This window comes from Pempheris klunzingeri, chromosome 3 (genome assembly GCF_042242105.1).
Source record: "Pempheris klunzingeri isolate RE-2024b chromosome 3, fPemKlu1.hap1, whole genome shotgun sequence".
Taxonomy (NCBI): Eukaryota; Metazoa; Chordata; class Actinopteri; order Acropomatiformes; family Pempheridae; genus Pempheris; species Pempheris klunzingeri.
The window spans coordinates 25,502,921-25,520,339 of record NC_092014.1 but is presented as its reverse complement, the minus strand read 5'-3'; the positions used below and the strand labels follow the sequence as shown (position 1 = coordinate 25,520,339).

At 42.5% G+C, this 17,419-nt stretch overlaps 2 protein-coding genes across 2 annotated transcripts in view; one reads left to right on the top strand and one right to left on the bottom strand.

The window, feature by feature from the left end:
• The window catches only part of exosc9 (exosome component 9), a 360,435-nt gene that overhangs the window by 267,751 nt on the left and 75,265 nt on the right, over nt 1-17,419 (bottom strand). The window lies entirely within an intron of this gene.
• On the top strand, nt 8,624-17,028 carry LOC139198598 (multidrug and toxin extrusion protein 1-like). Its single transcript, XM_070827493.1, has 16 exons — nt 8,624-8,803; nt 9,425-9,526; nt 9,654-9,722; nt 9,945-10,093; nt 11,182-11,224; nt 11,326-11,370; nt 11,460-11,557; nt 11,838-11,935; nt 12,522-12,703; nt 12,846-12,954; nt 13,465-13,540; nt 14,144-14,213; nt 14,307-14,439; nt 14,539-14,633; nt 15,480-15,543; nt 15,622-17,028. The coding sequence occupies exons 1-16, from the start codon at nt 8,624-8,626 to the stop codon at nt 15,855-15,857; spliced, it is 1,749 nt and encodes a 582-aa protein (XP_070683594.1). The 3' UTR covers nt 15,858-17,028.

Below are 17,419 nucleotides of genomic sequence, written 5' to 3'. Positions count from 1 at the left end.
TCAAGATTTGTCACCTACTCATATTTACAATGTGTGCAGTAAAATGCAGAGATGGTATATTCTGAATGTTAACATGGGTAACATGGGTAAAACATACTTTGTCACATTTGAAGCTTTTGAAGTCTCTTATGTTTTGGAGTTTTGGCTGCACAGGATTTTGTTCAAATATATTCACATTCACACACTCTCACTGTCACTCGCACATGCAGCAAATTCCTTGGGAAATGTAAGCTGTTGTAAACTAGCAGCCTGTGGTGGTCAAACCACTGCCCCAGTGTTAGTCCTGAGGATGGGCTCAGAACATCTCTAGCATGTAGAGTCAAATCCAGTGCTCATCAGTGTCTTTAAATCTTATGGAGTTCTTGCCAGAACTGGAAGGTAAAGCAGAAAAAACACCCACCTTCTTGGCAGAGCTGTCATGATGGTGTCTGGACACAGCCTGCCATCTTTTCACATGATAACAGACATTTAGTTTGTAGTTTTATCTCCTACTTGTCAAGTAATGTTGAGGACAGCCATTAAAACTCCTCTCTCATCTATGTACTAGGACTATGGACAGGACTGACCAATAGATTGGCAGAAGGCTGCTGGAGAGGTGTGTAGCTAAACTAACTGAACAGTCTAAATGCCACTTTGTACATTTTCATTTGCTTGGAGATGTAACTGAGATATAGTAAAAACACCTGCCTTTAATGTCCCTGATCAGGCTCGTGTGAGAGCAGGAGTCCAGATCAAAGTAGGAGAAGAGATGGTCAGGACGGAAGGTAAGTGTGTGTTTCCATGCCACATCCATTTTGTGAGAGTTTAGAGTTCTCTCAGTAACACAGCTGCTTTTACGCCGTGGCCTCACATTGCTGCTCATGGTCGTCATCCTCGTCGCTGGAATCTTGACCAATAAACTACTAGTTAGATTGTTGAAATGGCTCAAATGGCAGATAACCTGGTTGTCTGGCTGACTAGCTCTAAACCCCATTCAGTGATACCCTCATGCTGACTCACTGCTGATGGTGTCAGTCACATTGAGCATCAATGCTTCAGTCTGCAGCTGCTCTCAGCTTCATGTTTTAGCCTCCCAGTGTGTCTGCTTGGACTTAAGCTCCACAGTGAGCACTGATATCAACATGGATATGTGTGGTATTAGTAGAAAGTTATAAAGTGATGTTTAGATTTTACATTTTAAAGTGTAGATAGATATTAGATATTATTACATTTGAATTGATCGTGTTGGTTTGATCTGATTTGGTTTCACAAATGGTTGTTCAGATGTAAACGGGACTTGTGTGGCTCTTCATCAAGGCCTGAAGTGACATGATGTGAAAACTGCATTAGATGAAGATGATGATGATGATGATGATGATGATGATGATGATGATGATGATGATGATGATGATGATGGTGATGATGATGATGATGATGATGATGAGGCAGCACAGTATTAAAAAGGAAACCCAGGCTGGACACCAGAAACGTATTGTTTGCCAGATTGCCACATTTTGACATCCAGCCAGCAAAAAAACACACAATTTTGCGAACGAGGCTTTTACAGTGTTCAGTTTTTTTCTGTTTTCATGTCTCTATAAACAATGAATAGCAGTAAAAACCAGTGAAGGTCCAGATGTCCGCAAAATACTTTCAAAATGGAAAAGTAATTTTATATTCAAAGGTAAAGTAGAGCGTGTTCTTTAGATCCACCTCTAGCTTTCATTTTAAATTAGCACTGGGAGCATGTTTCAAAACAGACATTTATTAGAGGTAGCAGAGGTGAATACATGAAGCCCATGAGTTGGAGGAGGGCGTGCATGAGAACAGCAGCTGCTGCAACATGTTGGTGGCGTGCGGGGGTGCTTTTGCCCCTCAGCGTGACAGTGCCACAAAAACAGGAGCAGAAACAGTATGACAAGCCATTCGAACATTTAATAGCTAGACAGAATACATATTGCAGATATCCCTAATTCAATTCTTCTTCCCAGTCAGAAAGATCAGATATCCACAATGACTTGGGAAAAAAAATCCATTTCAGATATCTAATATTAGAATTAGGACTAGAAACAACGCACCTATCAGATATCCACAAAATGTGCTTTTAACTCTGATTTACAAAATGACTCACATCAGTTATTACTAGTAACAATTAGACTGTACATATCAGAAATGGCAGTTTGTTTTCCAGTCAGAATCTCATTACAGATATTCAAATGACCACTTGTTCAGGATTTTAAAGTATCTCACATTTAGTTTTGTCTGGTACAAAGTTGTAGAGATCTTGAAATGGAATGTTATAGTTGATATCTTTATTTACCTTGACATTTACCTACCTGACAAGTGGAAATACACTTAGGACAAGGAGAGTTGTTGTCATGTCAACTGTTATCAGTTTGAATGAATGAGTTAGGAAGTTGAGCAGGGGAGCAGCAGCACTTTGGTCTTGCGCTGCTGTCGTTCCCTGTCAGCTTGGCGTCGCCACACCAGACAGAAGCAGAAGCACATGTGGACATGTGGAGATGTCCCGCCCAAGGTACCATGAAGGTCCATGTTAGACACTATTGTTGTGATATTGCACAGCACTTGCATGTCCCAGAAACATACATAAGCATCAGAGCCGTCACGTCACGTCAGTATGCCCCCCCCACACCTCATCCCACACAAAGATCTACCAGCTGGGTTTATCACATGTCACTGCAGAGGCAGGGCGGAGCAGCTCTAGTAGTCACCCCAGACTATGGACAGTGCCAACCAGGCACCATACTGAGGGGGCGAACGGAGCCCTGGCAGGAGGTGAAGCAGTTACTGCCTGAGGCACATGTTCTGAGGCTTGATCCCATTAGATTACCGGATAGTGCAGCTTGTAAAACTAGCTGGACCGGTGTTAAAAGTGAACGGAGGAAGAGCCCCGCCTGTTGCACAGGGCTGGAAGGAGTCCCCACTGATAGTGAACTGAGGTCTATGGTTAGAGCAGCACAGGATGTATGAATTACAGAATCACACACTAGGTTTGTAAACGCAACGCCAATGTTACAGGTGGTTTCTCCAAATTCAACACAATATGCCACTTTTAATGACTGCTGCAGTCTCAAAATTGTTCAACCCCTTCTTGACAAGCATCTTTAGATAGTAAAGCACCCTTTTGCTGTGATGACCTGCTGTAAATATGATGCATAACCAGACACCAGGTTCTGACAGTGTTCCTGAGGAGTCTTAGTCCATTCCTCATGGGCAATAGCCTTCAGCTCTCTAAAATTCGTGAGTTTGCGCGCTGCAACCGCCTTCTACTGGGACGCCACCCTAGTGTCTTCAAGGCTTGTTTTAACTTTGACGATACTGAAGCCAAGCCTTGGTGGGCTTTGAGATACGTTTGGAATCATCGTCCTGTTGGAAGGTTCAATGACGTCCAAACTTCAGCTTCCTCACATACAGCATGACATTTCTCCTGGATTTCCTGATACTTGATTAAATCCATCTTGCCCTCCAAATGCTGCAGGTTTTCAGTGCCAGAAGAAGCAAAGCAGCCCCAGAACATCACTGAGCCACCGTCATGCTTCACTATAAGCAGGGTGTTCTTTTCAGCGTCTGGCTCATTCTTCCACCTCCAGTCGTACCACTGATCCATAGACCTGAAAAGTTCCAGTAGCTTCTGTAGCTTATTTTTATGGAGCATATTGGAGCCGACTTGTCTTGTGCTTCTGGGTCAGTAGTGGTGAACTTATTGGAGTTTGGGCAAGGAGGCCCTCAGTGTTTAGAATGCGCCTTACAGTAGGAACTGTAACCTCAGTGTCTGCGGCACTAACCAGTGTTCCTTTGGATTTGAACTTGTGAACTATACTTCTAGTATCTCTGGGAAAATTCGGTGCTTTTGCTATCTTTTCATATCCGTTTCCTTCTTTGTGCACGGCAATGATTTCTTAACTTTCTGGATAATTCTCTTGACTTACCCATATGTCTAACATGCAACCACACATCTGTGTGAACAACCCCACAGCCAGTCTGGGCTTTTGATGTGTTCTATCTCAAGCACACCTGATGCAACTAATGAGGTCCTTGATTAGTTGCATCAGGTGTGTTTGAGACATCACCTGATTTGCAAATGAGTGCTTTTATGAGGGATTCTATTCAGGGGGATGAATCATTTTGAGACTGCAGCAGTCATTCAACACAGCATATTGTGTTGAATTTGGAGAAACCACCTGTAATATTAGTTGTGTTGTTCGTGTTTAAGTTGTGAAGTTTGAACACTGCAGAAAGTTTGTATTTTTAATAATACAAACGTTCTGCTTGTAAAACTTTAATTTTACCAATACACCTGGCAACCTCATGCCATAAACAGAGACGGCCTGACTAAAACCTGAAATACTTTATTTAGGCCTTTACCCAGTTTAATTTGAAGTTTCTTTGATTACTTGTGTTTAAAGTAGTCTTTCAATAAAAACCAATATATATACTGAGACTAACATTTTGTGAGAAAAAGACAAGACAGGATGATGTTTTTGTCAGTGATCAGTTTTGTTATTTGATCAGTATCATCAGCACGGTGTTCTGCGGTCACCAGCTCTAGCAGCTGCGGTGAGTGTGTTTATACTGGCCTCCGAGTCTATTATTGCTTTCTATGAGCTTAGAATTTTTGTGATTGATAATGTTTTTGTCAGTGTCAGGTGGTGAATGTCACAGGTGTTTCCATTGGCACTGGCTTGTCATCGACCTGACTCGTGATACCTTCATATCTCAGGTAACGTTCTCACCAGAGGCTTTCAGCTCAACCAGCGTTTGTATCAAGTTTGTTTTCTTGGCCTGTTCATACCTTTGCTTAGCAGTGTGATCAGTGTTATTTGTCTCTCTGTTTCATGCAAACACATGGGAGCGGTAACTTGAAGCACGTGGGTGTGATTCTTCAGAGGGGGGTTCTGATTCTGCTGCTGGCCTGTTTCCCCTGCTGGGCCGTCCTCATCAACACTGAACCCCTCCTACTTGCTGTCAGACAGAGCCCAGAGGTCACCAGGTCAGTCCCAGTAGTTCCCAGTAGTGACGGACTGGTGGAGGATGCAGTCTGTGGCTTCTTACTTACTTGTGTTGATGTCAGCTTGCTGTGCAGAAAGCTGGGCTCATGTTGATTCCTCTACTGCTTAGCAATAGCTTCATATGACATAGAATAAAATAACTGTAATAAATATGAAACCTCTGTCTGACCTCTATCTAGCATTATGCTCAATACTATTGAGGCTGACAGCATTCATTGCCTAATAATTTAATGAATGGTAATTGCTGCATTGCCTTGCCTATAGACATAAATGGAGGAGCAACACTATTACAAACACATTTCTACATAATGCAATCAACAACAATACAAAATACAGCACAGACAAAAAATAGAATAAGAATCTATTATTGCAATTATTTATATGATTGTTTTTTCATTACGATGGTTTTTTATTCCAGGATTGTTGAATTGGATAAAGGGGCTTCTCTTATTCTAGTCAGTTATTGTGATATTATTCAGTAACGAACTGAATAACCATCTTTAACACTCTGTAAGCATATTTTACTGTAACAGCAGTTAACAGCAAGATGTGCATATTTCTCAAGACATTAGCAATTTCTACTTTTTCTGCTTCCAGCTCTCACTGTAAAACCTGCTGGTTCCCTGTTACACTATGAGGTGGATCTGCTGCAGCCAGTGCTATCTCACAGTATTTGCTGACTCTGTTCCTGTGCGATTAGGTCTGCTGGAGTGATCTGCACGAAGTCACATGGGGAGGTCAGGAGTTTGATGTTAGGAATTTTTTCTTTTGTCTTCTTCTTCTTCTGCTGCTGCAATAACTTTGTTATTCTGTCCACTGCTTTCATCCTGCCCCATCATTCATGTCTTTCACAGTGTGGCCATTGCTTCTCCTTTATGAACATTCCATTTGTTTTTGCAAATTTACACTCAATAACTACAGACCTGTGACCCACAGGTTGGTCACTCGAATCTCTGCAAGAGTGGGGTCCCTTCATCCAACTGGCCATCCCCAGTATGCTCATGATTCGTCTGTCATAGTGGATATTTGAAATAGGAGGCCAGAGTGATAAGCGAGGTGGAGCTGTGAGCCCAGTCCATACTGGAGATGCTGATAGAGTGTTGGTGATTTCTCCCATGAAACATTAATTTAATAGAGGCATATATATATAAAAAAAAAAAAAAAAACACTCTATTAACTAACTATTGAATTTGTTCCATCAGGACTTTGTGAGTGTTTGTATGACATCACAGGCAAACAGACTGTGATTGGAGCACAGAAATATGTGGCATATTGCTTTTCCAACTGAGCACTGCCCAGTTCAAACCCATTTTACTGGTTTGAACTGGGCACTGGGCACTGGGCAGTGGGCCCCATCAAAACCAGAAAGAAGTGTGGTAGATGTAGCAATATATTGTATTTTAGACCAATTGTCACATCAACACCCCCCCACCCTGCAGACAGATTTCCAGCCTGTCTGAGTCCGCCAATTTATCTAATATGGGGTGGGTTTAATACAATGACTGACAGTGGGCCATTGTTGAGGCATTTTCATAAACAACCAAGATGGCTGCCACTGAAGGCAAGGCAACTTTATTTTTAGAGCACATGTCATTACAGAGAAACTCAACGTGCTTTACTTTTAAAAGGAGACATAAAAGAGACATAAAACATTCAAGCATATTAGTAGTACCCTATGATCCCACCAGAGAATTGCGCTCCCAGAAAGCATGCCCGCCTGTGGTTCTTCCAGTCTCCAAAAGTAGTGTGGGAGGCAGCTTTTTGTGCTCTCTCATCTCTGAGTCCCTGTGGATTTGATTGTGACTGCAGTAGTGCAGGTTGTGATTCTGTGGCTTCCATGTGGATCGCCCACTGCCACTATTACTATTATTAGTCATTATCCATTATTGGTCTATTATTACTATTCATATATTTCTTAATGTCATATTATTAATTATTAGTCATGTTGCTATTATAATTAATATAGTTACAATTGCTATTATGGTTGTTGCTTGCTATGCATTAAATGCACTTATATTTAGCCTCCTTTCCTCCACTGCATACAGCTAGGTGTGTGTTTTCTGTTTAGTCAATATGTTTAAAGAGTAACTTGCAGGTTCATTTTTCTCTTTATATTTAACCTTGTCTGAAAATGACCATTTCTAAGGGTAATGCAGTTAATTATTGTGCAGGCTGCACAAAGTCTAACTTGTCATGGAGTCCACAGTTTCCCCAGCAGGAAAAAGGGATTTCACTGCTGCTGCTACTGTTCACTGTACTTCATCTGTTAGGAAAACACATGTATTTGTGGCGCTCGTTTCAGACCAGAGGATTATCTGAAAAATGAAAGCTGCTGCTGTTCCTTCACCCATCAGAGAAGCCTGCTCTGTCTGGTTTTCTAACTTTTGCTAACATTTGTCGGCACAGTGATTTCCCTGGAGTGATGTGAACACAGCGTTAGCTATGGCCCATAGATACACTACTCACAAAAAGTTAGGGATATTCGGCTTTCAGGTGAAATTTCAGGATGAACCTAAAATGCATTCTAACCTTTCCAGGTGAACTTAATGTGACCTTCTCTAAACTTTTGAATGCACATGTCCAACTGTTCAGTGTTTCAGTACTTTTTGCACAACTTGCTGTTCTCTAACAAGAAGCTTAACAGCAACATTCACAACAGGTTTGATCCATGAATCCACCAATACATTTCCTGCTTCAGTTAGAATTGGTATTTAAACAGTCCTCCTCATCCTGCTGTTCACATTCTGACATCATGAGACCAAGACGACACCTAACAGTTGATCAGCAGCACCTCAACACTGGAGGCTTCAAACAGGAAGTCCTCAGACGGAGGTGTTCACTGAGCTTAGAGGGTCACAGAGTGTCATCAGGAGGTTGGAACAGTGATACAGAGACTGGAAGAGTCACAGAAAGGAGAGGAGTGGACGTCCTTTGGCCACATCCCAATTTATTGAGACACTGAACATGTTTTGTTGTGGTATACCTACCACTGTTGTTAGATTTTCTTCAAATAAATTGTTTAAGATGAATAAAACTACCATTGCATGCTTCTACTTAAATGCCCTACTTTCATGATATAATATCACTGTCGCATTAACTTTTTACATTTTCCATATATTTCACCTGAAAGTTGAATATCCCTAACTTTTTGTGAGTAGTGTATATACCTGCAGCGGTATCCATCTATTAACTAGTGCTGATCACCCACCCAGACGCCTGCCCAGTTCTTCTCTATATCACACTTAGCCTCAGATACCTTCATTTCTATTGTGTGAAGCCAGCGCTCTCCCTTATGTTACGTCACTTCCTGTCTGGGAAGTAATATTCTCACTGCAGGGAATTTATGAAAATCTAGTTCCCACATCATTTTCCTACACAATGGTTGGATGCAAGGTACTCTTTAAATAAACTTCACCTTCATGTGCACTTGAATGCAACATGAGATCTACCCAATGGCAGAGAGCCCCCAAACCGCTGCTGGAGGGGATTGGCTTGGAGACACGTGGCGAGCCCTCCACTGGCTGCCCTGGTGAACACACACACACACACACACACTGAGTAACCGGAGTGTGTGGCCGTGTCAGTGTAAGGGAATACCACCGACACGGACTGTCATGGACGGGCCAGGGAGGACACACAGAGAGGGGGTGAAGGTGGACGTGAGAGCCGGTGAAGCGGCTCCTCCTCGGGGCTCCGGTGGAGGCTGCTGCTCCGGTCTGAAGCGCATTGTGGGTCTCATCCCGCCGGACCACAGGAACGAGCTCATCCACCTCCTCAAACTCGCGGGACCAGTGGTGAGAGTGAGCGTGAACGCAGCACTGAGTGTGTACTGTGTGTGTGTGCGGCTCTCTGTTTCTAGCTGTACCTGTAGAAGGTTGGTAACACTGCATGAAGCCCAGCTCTATACAGGAACACAGCTTGTGCTGCATGTAAATACAATGAGATCAGCTGAGCCCCTCTGGGTATCATGCATCACTGCCAGTGTCTCCTCAGGTCCCTTTATGTTCACACCTGTTAGTATTGTGCACACAGTCTAGTACTGCACACACTTAGAATAATAGAACACACACCTTGAGGAGCCTTGAAGCTCTGCACTGTAAGCGTACCTTCATGTGCACTTATTACACACTCACAGTTGTTTCCATGCTGCTGATGAGGTGCTGTGTTTTCAGCGTTCCTCCTGGAATCAAGTGAAGGCCAAGCTTTGGTGACTGTTGGTATTTAGTTGCACCTCATTTAGGATCCCTCCTACATGTGTGTTGTATTCTATACGGTCAGGCTGATGATGTTCATCAGGTCTTGCAGTGCGGTAGAAATGGTCCAGGATGCCTCATGGTAGTGCTTCTTTTTGTATGATGAACATTTGTATGAAAAGAAAATGAGCAAAGGATGTTGAGTTTGTTTTTTCTCCCAAGGTCATTTCCCAGCTGATGATCTTTATGATCAGCTTCGTCAGCACAGTGTTCTGTGGTCATCTGGGAAAAACCGAACTTGCGGGAGTATCATTATCAATTGCGGTGAGGAGACATCTGCCTGTGTTCAGATTGGTGTGCCCCCCCCCCAGCCTGTAGAGCTACAGCACTACTCGGATAATCTATGTGTTGATAACGTTTGTCCCTGAACTATGCTTCCTTACTGTTGCAGGTGGTGAACGTCACAGGTATTTCCATTGGCACTGGTTTGTCGTTAACCTGTGATACCCTCATATCTCAGGTAGTGCACTCACCAGAGGTTGTTCTTTCACTTCATTCATCTAAGACAAACACGCCTGCTACCGCTGGGTTCCCAGCTTATCCTGGGGTGCTTTTTAAAACAACTCAACAATGAGCTTTTGTCAAGTTAGTTTTCTTTGAGCAGACATTCCCCCAGTCGCTGGTGGGGTTTGGTGCTCTCTGACTCTGCTTATTTGAGTATCTGTCTACCTGTGTCATGCAGACGTATGGGAGCGGTAACTTGAAGCGTGTGGGTGTGATTCTTCAGAGGGGGGTTCTGATTCTGCTGCTGGCCTGTTTCCCCTGCTGGGCCATCCTCATCAACACTGAACCCCTCCTACTTGCTGTCAGACAGAGCCCGGAGGTCGCCAGGTCAGTCATCATTAATCCCCAAACAGCAGACACCCTCAGCACCTCTCCCCTCAGTGACACTGCTGGAGGTGTGACTTCATCCAGCAAACTGTACACTGGAGTGAAAGCAACAACAGAGCACTGTTCTTTCCTACAAGTTCATTAGTCAACCGATGGACATGCTTCATAAACACAGCTTCCTCATTTGTCCCACTTTCTTTCTTAATTAGAAATAACTGAAGAGAATATATCAGGAGAGCAACATAACAACACGAGGTCAAATAAAACACTCTCATACTGCTGAACAAAACAATTGAACAAACCACCAAATTCAAGGGGAGGAAATGCACAGTACCATTAGCTGCCTGGTGAGCAGGTCAGCCTCAGTCTGCTCCAGTGTGGGCTATTGTTGGCTGTCATGACCAAAGTACGTCCCGAGTGGCCACGTTAAATGTAAAACCAGTGCCAGGTTGTTCGTGGCGCTTCCAGCTCACTGGCAAACATAAAACTACACATTTCTGTAGTCGCATGTTGTTTATTCATGATCTTATTTTGGCATTGTTCATCGAGGTGAACACCAAAGTTCTTTTCAAGCTGTGTTTAATGTCCATTGATTTAAACAGCTTTGCAGGAACATGAAGACAGACAGGTAGCATCTGTGTTTGATACACTGAGAGAGGAAGGCATTCTGGGTTAGTAAAGATACCTGTAAATTCAAACACAGCTTCTAAGCAGCTTCCAACACTAACACTGGGATTCAATCATTAGAGTGTACGAATTGTTAATGAAAAGAAACGAATGTCTAACTAACAAATTGATTAAGTTTCCCTTTCCTGCAGGGTTTAGTACCAACTTAAGCAGCTAGATAAGCAAGATAAAAATATGTCAATGTTTGATGACAAGAGAAAACCAAAACCAGTCAGTGTTTTTTATGTGACCGAGTATTTTACAGTCACTTTAGCCGTCTAACACATGTTAAGTTAGATCATGCGCTGATTTAGATCCACACCCAGCAGCGTCACCAGAGGATGAATCGGAATGACTGAATATTTTATGTTTCAACCCAACAATTTCACATGCATATGTGTTTGTTGTCTTTCTGCATGAAGACTGTCCCAGCTGTATGTGAAGGTGTTCATGCCCGCTCTGCCAGTGAGTTTGGTGCTCTCTAAACACTGTGTATGGACATAATGACACAACACTTTGAGAAAGTTGCCTGCAGTATACCAAAGTGACACTTTTTGCTTCTTCAGGCAGCTTTTATGTACCAGCTGCAAGGGAGGTATCTTCAAAATCAGGTACATCACTGCAAACATCTGCAAGTGTGAACAACTGGATCACAGTTCTTAAAGTGAATACTGATCCCACCTTGTGCTGTGGTTTACAGGGAATTATATGGCCTCAGGTTATAACTGGAGCGATTGGAAATGTCTTCAACGCAATCATCAACTACGTCCTCCTTTACCATCTGGATCTGGGCGTTGCGTGAGTCTTCTAACGTCATCATTTTGTTGTAGAGTTTACTAATCATTAGTTGTTGGTTGTTTTTTTAAGTAAAAGCCGATTATATCAAGAGACGGAGGAGTTTCTAGACATTACGCTGTGTGCCTGTCCAAGCCTGATATTCCTGATAGTAACACTGATAAAAAAAGACCCCAATCCAACATACAAATTCAGTTCAACAATTATTACTACTGTATATTTCTATTATTCTGTTTCTACTTCTCCTCTGTGTACTAAAGCCTGCTGGTTTTTTGTCTTGAAGTGGATCTGCTGCAGCCAATGCTATCTCTCAGTATTTGCTGGCTGTGGTCTTATACGTTTACATCTGCTGGAGGGGTCTGCATAAGGCCACATGGGGAGGTCAGGAGTTTTCAGTTTTCTGTTTTGAGAAAAATGACCAGAACATGAAATTGAACAAACTTTTCTTCCTCTTACTCCTAGTTTCTCTCTCTTTCATCATTCAAGTCTTTGGTACTTTTTAATTTTTTGTTTGGGATGAACATTCCACTGTGTAATGTTTGACAAAGAGGTGGACTGTTACTGTGTAATGCAGTGTATGGGAGAGGTGACAGTGGCGACAGGTGACCCAAGTTAGGATTTAGTTTTATGTTCTATTATTTGCCAGAAAGCTCTTGTATAAGACAAGCAATCATTTTCTAATGGTACGCAAATTAATTCTAGCTTTTGGGACTTGACCTGAAGGTTTTCACATTAATTAAAGTTCTGAGTGAACCCTTTGTGCTGGGCTCTGTTAAACTATAAGCACCCATTATAACCTCTGAAATGCACCTGCAGTATTTGAACAATTGGAAATAATAAACTCACACAGATAGATTTTGTTCAACATAAATCTCACATCAGCGTGTGACCCTCATTACCTGTATTGTGATTTAGCTCATTGAGAAATGATAAGCTACAGTTTAACGTGCAGACCTCTGACCCACAGGCTGGTCACGGGACTGTCTGCAGGAGTGGGGTCCCTTCATCCAGCTGGCCATCCCCAGTATGCTCATGCTTTGTCTGGAGTGGTGGATGTTTGAAATAGGAGGATTCCTGGCTGGAGTGATTAGTGAGGCTGAGCTGGGAGCCCAGTCAATAGCATACGAGCTGGCGGTGGTAGCTTATATGGTAACTCCTCTAAAGGTTTTTAAAATATGTATTAATGATAAATGCTAATGCTCTACTTGGGTGTCAGTCGTTGCTTCAATAAAATCATAATTTAGTCAAAGTGTAGCATTAAAGCACAATTACTTCTATTTTTTCCTCACAGTTTCCATTAGGATTCTCTGCTGCTGCCAGTGTACGGGTTGGGAATGCTCTTGGTGCAGGAAACATAGAACAGGCCAAGCTGTCTTGCAAAGTCCCCATCATCTGTGCATGTGAGTACTGATGCAATCTAGTACATGCTGCCTGAAACACCCAGTCCCTTGGTGGTAGTGGTTTAATGCCATAATGTACATGTAATGTAATGTACATTACGACCGCGCTCCAATCATCTGAAAATGTAGTGTTAATACAGTGAACTAGTGCAAGTATTCATCCAAAAGCAACACATGGCTGGAGTGATCAGGCACTCGTGTGGGTCATTGCGCTCTGGGCTTTAAATGTCTGCTGAAGTCCTTTCAACATCTCTTCATTACATTTTGCTTCAATTGAAGTTTGGTCTGAATGTTAATTTCAAGGCTGTGATTGTCTTGTAACTCAAAGCATGGCCTGAGAAATGAACGGAACTATTGAGGCAGGTTCAGATAATAAGCTGGAGCGGGTTGGGTGTACAAACCACAGCTTCTTACAGCTGACACATGCATTCACACACTCCCGTTTCTTGTGAATGTGCAAATGCTTATTTTATTGTTATTGTCAGTGTTTTTTCTTTTTTCCCATGGCAGTCATAATTTCATGTTTTGTTGGAGCAAGTTTCAGCATCGCCAGAAATGTCATCGGATACATTTTCACCTCAGAGCAGTGAGTAAAGTGTTCGGCACGAGTCTCGCACTAACAGAATGATTCTGTTATTTTGTGTAGCCGTACTTCCAGTCCATGTGCCATAGAGGGCTTAGTTTTATAATGATGTCCACACTGTTATACATTAACTCCTAGGTCATCATCTTCATTTTAACTCCTGAGCACTGAACTGTGTATTTCCTGATGCCACATTAAGCACTGCTTAGACAGCAGAGTCTGCCATACAGTATCTGTAGGCCACTTGTAGGCCACCAAACCTAATTAATTTTCCCCCAGTTTAAAGCTACATAATAACATTCCTGAGCCACGATGGTTGTTTGGAAAACTTTCAACAGAAACTGTACTGACTGTAAAATGGAATGATTTTCCAGGTGTGGCATGAATGTTATCATTTATCGTGTCATATTACACGTTTCTTATTTCATTATGAGTGGCACAGTCTTGTTTACATGCAGAGTCCTTATATGTTCATTGCATTTGTCAGTCTGCTGGAGACATTTTTGTATAGTCACCTCACTAAAGAACTCGTAATTCCTCTCCTGTTCGTCTCCACGCCAGAATATAATGGCGTCCATCAAGAATCTCTGTCTTTATGTTTTTTAGAGACATTTTACAGAGGGTCGCTGACGTCATGATTATATTTTGCTTCATGCATCTTTTTGACGGCGCTGCGGTGAGAAACTATTTCATCCACTCATCAGGATTTCAGAGCCAACGCTCACGTACAGAGAATGTGATTTGGCAGATGTCTGTTTGATATCGTCAGGGTGTGGCTGGAGGTGTTCTCAGAGGAGCAGGAAAACAGCTGATTGGGGCTCTGTGTAACCTGGTGGGATACTACCTCATTGGCTTTCCTATTGGTGTGTCCCTCATGTTTGCAGCCAATATGGGCATTGTAGGTAAGAGCAGAGCATGAAGTCTCATCTCCATTTCGGCTTACCTGCCTATCAACTAACATTCAGGAAATCCATTAAACTCTTCTCTCATCTCTGTGAAAGGACTATGGGCAGGACTTACCGTTTGTGTGCTACTGCAGTCCATTTTCTTCATCACATTTCTGTACAAGCTCGATTGGAAGAGGGCTTCTGAAGAGGTCCGTACCTACTCCTTGACCAATCACAATTCTACATTTTGCTTAGTCCAGAGATGTATTCTAAGTTAAAGGAGAACTCAGGGATTTTAAACCTGGTTTTATTGGTACATATTTTGCTGTCTAAATAACTAGCAGGCCCAGAGGATCACCTCAGTTGGCAACTGCAAAATGGGCTGCAATGACTGCAAGATAATCCTTTAGGGCAATTTCGCCCAATCAAAGTATGTCCACTGAAAGTGCTTATTAGTGCCACTGAGGCTCAAATTATATCTGTATTTGGTAAATGTCTTTTCGACCAAAGTGCCTGGACTACATTAACACATGGCAGGTTGCCAATCTGCCATCAGGATGAAGCTCACCATTCACATTACCTTTCACACTCACTCGATTTGGGAGCAATCGAGGGTTGATCTTCTGATTGGTGGACGACCAGCTCTACCTTTGAACCATAGCCGCACATTTGGCAGCGGACCATCAAGTCCTGTGTTCTGCAAGGTAAAATGTTTAACAGCTGTTTCTGGTTAAACAAAAAGGTCTCCCTCTGTAGGGATCCTTTCCATAATGTCGTCAGACACTTGGAATAACAGTCTGAGCCTGTCAGTGGTAAAAACAAGCACTTCTAGTGGATCTACTTTGATTGGGTGTAGTTGCCCTAAAGGATCACGTTGCAGCCATTGCAGCCCGTTTTTGCATCTGCTGGCTGTGGCGATCTAATTAATCCATTCCAAAACTGGCTGTACCTACAAGTCATTTAGACACCAGAGAAGACAAGGAAAAAAAATAAGGTTTAGAAATACCAGAGTTATCTTTTTATTATTAACACTTGTCTTCTATATCTCTCATTAGGCTCTGGTTAGAGCAGGAGTCCAGATCAAAGGAGAAAAAGAGATGGTTGTGCTGGAAAATACAGGTAAGCTCGGACGCACTCACTGAAGCATCCTTGTGTGATAGTTTTTTATTAATAGTAAATCTTCCCTCAATCTTCCAGACTCAAACCAGGCCCAGGTTAGTCCTACTGTGTCCAATTGTGAGAATGCAGAGGAGGACCACACATACCAGGAGGTGCATATTCCAGACCAGAATAAGACGACCACCACTACAGTGGGAGATGTTCTCTCAGTAACACAGCTGCTTTTACGCCGTGGCCTCTCATTGCTGGTCATGGTCGTCATCCTCGTCGCTGGAATCTTTGCAAGTCATTTCCTCACCAGGATGCTGAAATGAGTCCTCTGATGACTTAACGACTCAGACTGGTTGCTGTGAGGATCGACAGCATAAAGTTCCATTAGACGATATTTTCATATTAACACTGAATAACCTTGTGTTGTGACAGGATTACTCCTTCTGTTGATCCCACTGAGGATCAACAGATGGGTATGTCATATATAACAGGCCAGCCGCTCTGACAGAGAGCTGAATCAAATAAGGTGATAATGCTGGAATGTGTATCAAGCCAAAGACACTCTGAGAGAGACTTAGCGGATTAAACTAGGGCTAAAATCCAAGTATGTGGGCCTGGGGTATTGTACTCAGCCAACAAGCACCAAAAAAGAGGGCTTTAATGGGATGCCGAAGTTTCTTTTCAAGAATTGCCATAACAGACATAAACACTGTAAACTAGTGATCCCTGCAGGGCAAACAGTGCTTAATGCAACTTTAAAAGAATGTTTTCAGGCATGCCATGCTTATCTCCGTGTTCAAGCATCATACCTGATTATACAACAACAAGCACTGAGAATAATCTAGTACATAGTACTACGTAGTAGGACATGTAAGTTCAGTAGCTCAAGTAGAGTTAAGGAAACAAAACTGTTTGGAGAAGTTTACACTCTGTGCCTTGGGTTCACGATTATAGACATTAGAGACTTCAGTGTGTGTTTGTATAGGTAAATAGAGCACAAGCCCCACAGTGGGCCGGCTTTGTGGCATTAAATGATATTATCAGTCTTTATTTCACCTTCAGAGACTTGTTGTTCTAAGATCAAAACTTATGTGAAGCGTTATATATTTTTTTGTATTATTCAGCTTCCTTTTAAATGTAGTGTTACACTTTGTGTCATGATCAGCTGTTGTGGACTAGTGTACCCACTCTTTCTGTTTTATGCCTTTGTCAGCACTGCTGACCAAATAGACATGCTTCACTGCCAAATTATCAAAGAGAGTAATCAAAGTGTTCGAACGCTGTTTCAGAATGAGTAGTGCTCTCATCATTGTCATCAGAAATAGTTAAATGGTTGATATGAACATGTTCTATGTATATGTGTATTGAAAAGCACCTTACATTGAAAACTGTGTTTCACAGTACACACAAGCCTGTGATTAGCTGCATGATGTGATGGAGGTCAGGGCGTCTGATAAAGTCTAATAAAGGAACCCTGACTATGGTTATTAGGAAGACTGGGGTCATGTTTTCTGTGAATTTGGGGGGGGGGGTTGCATAAAACTACCACTAACACTCTGCCATGTTCTATGGTAATACACCACAGTTTGTACTGGTTTAAAACCACAGCTGCACCGAAGAGTCAACTACCTCACCACCATGACCATCCAACACTGACCGCTGGAAGAGCCAGTGGTGCAGAAGTTCTCTATGTACAAACGGGTTTGAAGTCATTTCAGTTTACCTGCGGACCCTGACCTCCGATCAGCGGCGCGCCGCACCACGGCCGGATGTCAGGCAAACAGAGACAGTTTTCAAAATAAAACCCCGTGCAGACATTCAATTGTCCGTTCCACCGTTTTAAAGTTTAAACTGTGGCAGAGCGCTACTCAACTAGCATAACGCT

Coding starts and splice junctions, on each gene's coding strand:
- LOC139198598 (XM_070827493.1), top strand. CDS start 8,624: ATGGACGGGCCAGGGAGGACACACAGAGAGGGGGTGAAGGTGGACGTG. Junction 12,955..13,464: donor AGTCCCCATCATCTGTGCAT/GTGAGTACTGAT, acceptor TTCCCATGGCAG/TCATAATTTCATGTTTTGTT. Junction 14,634..15,479: donor GGAAGAGGGCTTCTGAAGAG/GTCCGTACCTAC, acceptor ATCTCTCATTAG/GCTCTGGTTAGAGCAGGAGT.